The sequence below is a fragment of the Argentina anserina genome, chromosome 7, assembly GCF_933775445.1.
Source record: "Argentina anserina chromosome 7, drPotAnse1.1, whole genome shotgun sequence".
Classification (NCBI taxonomy): domain Eukaryota; kingdom Viridiplantae; phylum Streptophyta; class Magnoliopsida; order Rosales; family Rosaceae; genus Argentina; species Argentina anserina.
The window spans coordinates 24247654-24256894 of NC_065878.1; the positions used below are offsets into that span (position 1 = coordinate 24247654).

At 38.3% G+C, this 9241-nt stretch overlaps 1 protein-coding gene across 3 annotated transcripts; it reads right to left on the minus strand.

The window, feature by feature from the left end:
• Positions 1-391: 391 nt before the first annotated feature.
• On the minus strand, positions 392-8691 carry LOC126802277 (uncharacterized). 3 transcript variants are annotated; one of them, XM_050529885.1, is made up of 7 exons: positions 8532-8691; positions 8106-8156; positions 7843-7947; positions 7634-7728; positions 6337-6528; positions 6148-6255; positions 392-1330 (listed from the first exon to the last, which is right to left on the minus strand). In XM_050529885.1, exons 5-7 carry the CDS (start codon positions 6503-6505, stop codon positions 588-590), a joined length of 1020 nt encoding a protein of 339 aa, XP_050385842.1. In that variant the 5' UTR covers positions 6506-6528; positions 7634-7728; positions 7843-7947; positions 8106-8156; positions 8532-8691; the 3' UTR covers positions 392-587. The 3 variants fall into 3 exon arrangements, with proteins under 3 accessions (XP_050385842.1, XP_050385840.1, XP_050385841.1); XM_050529883.1 differs by having other exon boundaries at positions 6331-6528; XM_050529884.1 differs by lacking the exon at positions 8532-8691 and adding an exon at positions 8358-8468 and having other exon boundaries at positions 6331-6528.
• Positions 8692-9241: the final 550 nt, after the last annotated feature.

Here is a 9241-nt window from a genome sequence, read left to right on the forward strand (position 1 = left end):
AGTTTTTGTTTTAGATTAAGTGCGAAGAGTTATTACGGATAGTAGTTTATATAACCAAAATCGAACCGAATTGTAGATTATGGATATTTTTTCCAGTTTCGGTTTTTAAAAATACAAAACTGAGACCTCAATTTCCGTTTTCGGTTAGGGCTCTTAAACCAAACTATGGAACTGAGTCTACCCCTACGTATCTTGCCATTCATCTTTTAGTTCGGAAGGGGGAAGAACATCTGCCAAACGGCAAACGCTGTTGCTCCCAGCAGACACATAGTAGCTGATCCCATCCAGAATGGTTCTTCTCAACTTCCCAAAATCACAATAGCTTTTGAGATTTCACGTATTCAACTAAAACAAAATAGATAAGGTAAAAAGAAGAAAAAACAAACAAACAAATTGTCAAACTAGCCTCCCACATATGCCAGGTATTGACCGTCCAAACCCAAACTCTCACTCATTACCAAGTTGCATACACGCACATCAAAAGAATTAAACTAAACTACGTATGGCGAGGAGAGGAGGAAAATGAAGCTTCTGAGCTGGAGACCTCCAATCAAAGAGAACGAGCAAGAATACACAACTACAAGTGCCTATAAAATATTGGGAAGTTGAGAATCTAATCTCTGCTGCAACTCTTTGATTTTCAGAGAGAGCTCTGCTTTCTGTTCCTTGTAGCTCTGCAGCAAGTACTCCTTTCCATCAATCACTTCCTTCAATTCTCCTATTTCCCTCCTCAGCATATCTACCCTCTCTCCATCCCCTTTTCCTTTTTCTGAGGCATCAAAATTGTTCTCCCCATCAAGACACCCATTTCCATTACCGTTTCTTACTTCAGATTGCCATATAGCACCCATGACTGGTTTGTCGTTGGAGTTCACATGTCCCACACAGTGATCTGCAATAGCCTTCCTAAGCCTTTGGATTTCTCTCTCAGAATCAAAAAGGTCCCTATTTGCTGCATCAAGCTGAGATTGCAAATGGCCAGAATGTGCCAGCTGAGCATTCAGTGAACTCTGCAACTCTACAATCTGATCCTGCATCTCTAGGATCATGTCATCTCTCCTCTTCAATTGTTGCCTAAGTTTTTGTATTACTTCCCGCTTACTGAAGATGTCAGAGCCAGAGTCTGAAACACATGGAGAATCTGAGCAATTTGAATGGTGTAGGAAAGGCTTTGGAGGCATCTCAAGGCGATCTGGAGAAGATGCCCATACGATGCCATTCTCCTTGTTAAACTGAGGGGCTGGAACCGTCACCAAAGGCAAGGCTCCATCAGATTCAGTGAGCATCTGCCCATTAGGCAGGCACTTCATCTCCATCAAGCTCTCAGTTCCTGCCAAAACCCATTCAAAACATGAAACAGCAAGTTTATTATTACAAGCCTTTTTTTTTTTTTTTGCTTAAGCTATGTCAGGTCAAAACACAGATGCGAACTAAGTAGTGAGGAGAACAAAGCAACTTATGTAAATGCTTTTAAAAGGGGGCTTAGAATGGTGCACCCACATTAGAGTTCAATTAAAGTTTTTAACAAAACAGAGTAGCTAGTAAAGTGGTGTATAAATCCTATATTTGTGTTCAGGTTATCCCCTTTTTTTAGAAGACAGATTATCCCTTTGTCCACATGAATATTATAAATTCTTTAACTTGAGGGTTCTCCCTTTTGACCAACTAACCGTTAATGTCAGACCAAAAGAAATATATATATACAATCATGCTCAGTGATTGAACATAAGATTTCAACAAGATCATAAAAGCCAAATCAAACTCAACTCAACCCCAATCCCAATCCAAATACTTTTTTCACAATTCTACTTCTACAGTTAATAATATCTTTTAGATCATGCCAACCCTATGATGCACGGACACCTCTAACCATGGAGTGTCGGAGCGTCGGACGCTCCCCGACACGCCGATACGTACCGACACGGCCCGACACGGCGTCCGACACGCCACGTGGCGTGTCCGAAAAGTCAAACTTTTTCGACACGGTTGCGACACGTTGACCATTTCTCGACACGGCGTCGACACGGTTTCGACACGCCACATCACGATTTAAAAAAAAATGGTTCTCATTCTTCCTTTGCAGAGGGAGCCGCACTTCTCTCATTCTTCCCATTCTTCCCAAATAGTTCCCAGAGTGAGAAAAGCTGAACCCAGCGATCTGAATTGGTTCTGCGCAAATTGGGTTCTGGTTTTTCTAATCCAGGTAAAGTTCCAGCTACCCTTTTGTTTTCTGGATCGTTTTTTCTGAATTTGGTATTTTGATTTGTGTCTAGCATTTCAATGTGCATTGCTATTTTGTTTGAATGCTGAGAAATGAAAGAAAAGATAGATTCTGGGATTCATAAGGTGCTGTAATTTCACAGTTTGTCGAATAAGGTATTCATAAGGTATGAGGTGAGAAAAAGCTTGTATACATACATTTCCCAGTACTGAAGTTTATTCTCTGTATTTATCAGGTTTAAGCAAACATAGGAGGACAAGTACACCAATATTCAAAAACACCAGGACTGCATTCAAAGTCTCAAAGTAAGCTACACCTAATGCTTTATCAGTTTTTCTAATATTTTTAGATCCACTTTCTCATGAATCATGCCTCCAATTTTCCTGAACCCTGCCTCGTACTAGTGTTGGATAGAATATTTCTGAGTAGATACTGAATATATTGTTATATGAATAGAAATCATTCTTCATCACAAGTTAGCAGATTCTGCATCTGATTTCCTCAGATAATGTTAAGCGATTCCATATAGCTCGAACATAGAGGAAAATCTTATATTCAGTAAGATTATTGTTTCTAAAATATATCTGCAAGTATACAACTTTTAATTCCTTTATCAACAAGATGTAGCCAGTTACTATACACGAAAATGACATTGGCTGTTAATACAAAGTCAGACATGTAATTACTATACATAATGTCCATTAGGCAATGTTATCAATAGAATGTTGAAGTGCTCTTAGGAGACTTCAGCACCAAGAATGAGCAAGTACATTTGATAACAATCTATTGTTGTTATGGCATTGAAGAAGGGTTCGGTAGATACTGGAGCCACTCTTCTGGAGTTCCTTTTCTCATTCTTAGCATTCTTACTGCTGCATTTGTTAGGGGTATCATACCTTAGATTCTGGGATTCATAAGGTGCTGTATAGTTGACATAGTTTGTCGAATAGATTCCTTATTTTGATTAGTATACTAATATACTTATCTGGAAATTAATGAACCCTTGTTGGATTTATTGGTTACTTATATACTATATATATATATATGTGTGTGTGTGTGTGTGTGATGTTATGATGACCTATGGTTCAATTTGTTTATGTGTTAGACTGAGAATGGACTTACGGTATGTGGTGTAAAGTTTGTATATTGTGATTCAATTGCACAGGATGAGTACTTCAGCAGCATCTACAGAACCTAGTGTCGATTCAAATGTGGAGGAAAATTTATCTGCGCCACTTTGGAAATATGTCACTAAGGATATAGTTGTTGATGCCGACGGTGTTGCAAGAGCAGGAGGAGGAAATGTGAGTTTCACTTGTAGTTTCTGCGAAAAGAGATTCAATGGGTCACATTCTAGAGTCGAGGCTCATTTGCTTAAAATCCCAAGAAAAGGGATCAAGCCTTGCACCAAAGTCACACAAGCAAAAATGCAAGAGATGCAACAACTTCTTGATTGGTGTGCGCAGCAATTGCGAGAGAGGGCTCCTAATAAGGTTCCTTTGCCTCCCTCTTCTAGTTTTTCCGGAAGTGGTTCAAGCTATTTTCCATTGATGGAGAGGGATGATGAAGCAAAAAAGAGAAGAGTGAGTCCACAACTAGCCAAAGCTTTCAAGATTGAAGATAGGCAACAATGTGATGCTGAGATTGCGAGATTATTTTACAGTAGTGGACTATCGTTCAATGTTGCAAGGAATCCTCTCTACCGAAGCTCTTACACCCGTGCTAGCAATATTCCGGGTTATGTTCCTCCAGGGTACAATGCTTTGAGGACCACACTACTTGATAATGAGAGGCGTCATGTTGAGCGGACATTGGAACCTGTGAAGAAGACATGGAAAGAGACCGGTGTGAGCTTGTGTTCCGATGGGTGGACTGATGGCCAAAAGAGGCCATTAATCAATATGATGGTTGCTGCTACAAACAAGGCTATGATGTTGAGAGCGGTCAATTGTGATGGGACGACCAAAGACAAAACTGAAATTTCAAAATTGCTTTTGGCATCCATCAATGAGATTGGTTCGGAAAATGTGGTTCAAGTGGTGACGGATAATGCGCCTGTTTGTGCTGCTGCCGGTGCAATGGTTGAAGAGGCACATCCACACATATTTTGGACACCATGTGTGGTACATACACTCAATCTTGTTTTGAAAGATACTTTGAAAGCTAAAGCTTATCTACCCGGGGAGAATGTGGAAAAAGAGTTGGGGTGGCTTATGGATGTTTGCAATGATGTTTGGTTCATAAAGAATTTTATCGTGAACCATAACATGCGTTTGTCCATGTATAATGATAATTGTGCCTTGAAGTTGCTCCAAGTTGCCGAGACAAGATTTGCTTCTCATTATGTGATGCTTAAAAGGTTTAGAGATGTGAAGAATGGCATGCAACAAATGGTGATTAGTCCAAGATGGGACATGTATAGAGAAGATGATGTTAAGAAGGCAAGAGCGGTGAAGGAAATGCTATTGAGTGACACCTTGTGGGAGCAAATTGATTTCATGATTGCATTTATGTCACCTATATATGAGATGATAAGGATGGCCGATTTGGATAAGCCTTGTCTTCACTTGGTTTATGAGTGGTGGGATACAATGATAGAGAAAGTGAAGAAGGCAATTTATACTCCCGAGTTTGCCAATGTCTTATCAATTCATTGTGATGCATCAAGGTTTTATGATGTGGTGTACTCCACCTTGATTGCTCGGTGGACTAAGAGTTCCACCTCACTTCATTGCATGGCTCACTCTTTGAACCCAAAGTATTATAGCTCTCAATGGCTTGAAGAGGATCCTAACCGGGTTGCTCCACATAGAGATACCGAGCTCACCAATGAGAGGAGGAGATGTCTTATCAAGCTCTATCCGGATCCGCAAGTTCGTAATAAAGTGATGGAAGAATATGGATATTTTTCATTGAACATGGGTGATTACTCAAGACCGGATGCTTTGGAAAACAAGTTTTATTTTGAGCCTCTAATTTGGTGGGCCTCCTATGGAGCTTCTACACCAAGACTCTGGGAATCTTTGGCTTTAAGGTTGCTTAATCAACCTTGTTCATCTTCTTGTTGCGAAAGGAATTGGAGTACATATAGCTTCATACAAGGTTTGAAGAGGAACAAGTTGGAACCAAAAAGAGCTCAAGATTTGGTGTATGTTCATACAAATCTTCGACTTTTGGCAAGGGCCGAGCCTACCTATTATAAAGATAGGGACTCAATGTGGGATCTTACGGGAGATGGTCATGAGTCTATGGAACCGGGGATTAATGATGATGTGCTTGAGCTTGCAGAATTGTCTCTTGATGAACCGGCATTAGAGAGGATGCTTGTTAATGATGAGATGGACTATTGAAGGTGATTAGTAGGTAAATTCTTAGCTATATATTCTCTATTATTTCAATTATTATGGAATGATTAAGATGTTTAGATTGATTATGGAATGACCAACTCTTATTGTGTATTAGGTGTTGCATTGTTGAAGGTGCAAAGTTGTTGCCCAAACGTCCAAACTCCAAAGTTGCTGTCTATTGTGGCTATTGCATATGTCATTTATGAACATCTCTTCATTTGCACTTGCTAAATCTATTAGAAGTTATTTGATTGTTATTTGTAATGGATTTAGAACACTATTTTGTTAATAAGATTATCCTTATGTCAAATTTTAGTATCTTTTTATATATTTAATATATAAATATATATATTTTATTTGCCGTGTCGAAGCCGTGTCGGATCCTCTGTTTTTAGGTTTTTCCGTGTCGCCGTGTCGCGCCGTGTCGTGTCGCCGTATCCGTGTCCGTGTCCGTGCAACATAGTGCCAACCTAAATATACACTGACCTTCCAGATCCCCACTCGCCAATACAGTTATATCTCCCCACATATCCCAAGCATCAACGACTAAGAAACAAACTTCAATTCCAGAATTCATACCTGAAATGCAATGAAAGCAACTGCCCTCATCTTGTTGTGTAAAGGAATAAACATTTGAGTGCACGTGGCAACCTGCAGACATCCTTCTACCAGGGGATTTTCCACTTCCTGAGATGGAATCGATGTTAAAGTTCAGAACAGCCATTAAAAGAGAATGAATTCAATGCATACATAGTACCAAACCATTACTGGCATTCTCCTGCTGCTTTATGTCAAGTGCTTGCTTCAGCTTGTAGCCAAGGCGTATTGATAACGTACTTAACAAGGCACCACCAGCAATAAGAACCCAGTTAGGTCCATTACCAGGAAAAGGCTTCGACTTCTGAGCTCTAGGCACACCAGTTGTTTTCGGTTTCATTTTAAGAGCTAGTTTGCTGTCCGCTGTAATTAAAAAAACCTCAATCATCCAAGGATGCTAAATCAACAACATACAAAAGGCAATGCCATCTACATTTCAAGTAAAACTGCAATCAGGAAGAGAAGTGTAGTCGATCTTCAAACAACAGATAGAGAAAACTGCTGTTTCAGTGGCATACAATAAATTAACAGAAAAGAGGATCTCTTTGGAACACTCGGATTACAGTGACGGGAAGATGAAGAAATCAACAATGTATTCCCAAACCCAATATATCAGAATTAAAAAGACAAAAAAACCGAATCAAGCAATCCAAAATTTCCCACCATTTCTTCAATATGATGAAGCTTGTCCCATAAAAAAGAAAGATTCATTTACTAGTTGGAAAAATTAAAACACACGAGTCCTTATTTCTTGGATTTGATCAAACATACGCCAATAGTGGGACATGGACTTAAAAGATAACATTGTAAAGACCTCAGAAAAAGTACAACCATGACCATCTAAACAGAGATGATATAGCGTGTGCTTAATCTAAATTTGGTCTTCTGTAGCAACATAGAGCATCTTTAACATCATAAAAGATGCAAATATTTATCCCTATGGTTTCGATTTATCAAATCTAGTAAAATTGGAGACAATTTAGTCACTTATCAGCCATGAAGACTCTTGTATACTTTGATTCTGAGTGTAACAAGTTCATTTTGTGGTAAGCCTCATTTGAAAAAGCTTTAAAGTAGCTAATCAAATATCCACAGCACGCAATCTCTAAAATAAGGACCACTTGCACAATCCAATGATGCTGATGCTCATTACCACATGCTTAAAAAGAAGTTCAGTCTGCAACTTAAACCTGTAAGAAAACACCAAACAGATTTTGCTTCTCTAAAAGTCTCAAGTAAGCAACCAAAACCATTATTCATGTTCTATGCTTCTTTAACATCGTATCTAGCTAATCAATACAATAGTGACCAATGCATACTGTGCCTCTCTCTCTCTCCAGGTCTGCTATGCATAATGTAAAGACAATACAAAAGGCAATACCGTGCAATTTGCTGTGAATTGCAGATGTATGGAATGAAGTGGGAACATTGTATTAACAGAAAGTCAGAATAATGTGAACATACGCACTTGTTATGATAAAAGAGACTGGAGTCCTTGGGTAACTCAGTAATTAACGCATACACTTTCACTGCAGACAGTTCCTGAGGCCATCCCTTTTGATCCTGTACCAGAGAAAAAAAACATTACTGAAGAAGTAACTTTCACATGAAGAACAGTGAAGATGACAACAATAGTCACTAAGAAAACAATTAATAAAAAGTGGCTTCAATTTTAACCTTTATTCTGTAAAGATGAAGTCCACACACACTGGTGGAAGAGCTCCTTAGAGTACAAATCAGACCTCGTGATGCTCTGATCTTCTTCGTCTAACACAAATCCTCCTATAATTGAGTCATTAATACAATTGGTTCTAAAATTTTGACTGATTCGGAAATAATGCAGTCGATACACTTTACATGGTATGGTAAACTTAGCAGTACTGGAAACAGGTGAAAAGAAACCATTAAAAACACAGGGAGTGAAATATAAAGCACATTACCCGTTCTAGCAATTGTTCCCTCCTTCCGTTTCTTCTTTTCCTTCTAAAGGCCTGTTGAAAAAGTAAAGTTTCTCAAATTGAATCATAGATCAGCTACCATTACAGAAGCTAAATTCGATCCCACAATGTCTACCTATCACACTGGACAAATTCGCAGCTAAATAAAGTCTCTATTCGTCATGCCATATCAAAATCCAAGGACCAAGCCAAAACCTTTATAAGAACAAAATCAAACTCACTATACCCACAAACCTTTCTGAAAATCGGAATCAAAATTCAGTATGAGATGATGAATGAAATAGTAATAGGGACTACTACAACCTTAGACCCACTAAAAATTGGTGCCTGAAAATACAACAAAATTGCATGAACAACAAAAAATTCAAAATTCAACCTTAAATCATCAAATTGAGCAGAGAGACAAACCCGATAGGCAAAAAAGCATGAACTTGCAGCCGAGATCTCCACCGGTGACTCTGTAAACTCTCTGCCCTAACGGACGTCTTAACAGCCTGATATTCGGTGTCTTTACAACTTCGAGAACTGACCGAGTCACTCCCGCTTTCCCTTTTCCTCTCGCCACAGAGTCACAGGCCTATAGGAGTATAGGGGTATGACAAAAAAAATTGGCATTTATTCGAAAAGCAGAAGCAGCAAAAAAAATAGTAGCCAAATTAATTTAAACTTGGGAATATGTCTCAATGTAATTTTATGGCACAATACTGAACGACAATTATGTAAATATATAAATATTTAATCAGTATTATTCATAAATCGTAATAAATATAATTATATAAAAAAAATTATTTTAAGAAAACACAAAATAAATTTCTACAAATCATAAAAACACGAGCATCGTACGGGTACGAGACTAGTGTGGTATATATATAATCTTCTTCTATATCATAGTCCCGCTTTGAAATTAAAGTGCGGAGGTCTTTATTTGACTAGTTTTCGTTCACTTTTTCACATCTCCACCATTCAGTAGTTAAATATGTATGTGTAGATCATCCATACAAAATTTCACCCAATTTGATAATCGTTAATGTATCGAAATACTATTAAATCTATAAACCAACCGAATTTGTCAAACTATAACCGTTATTGTAAATTATAATTGTGTAAGCTCAAATTAT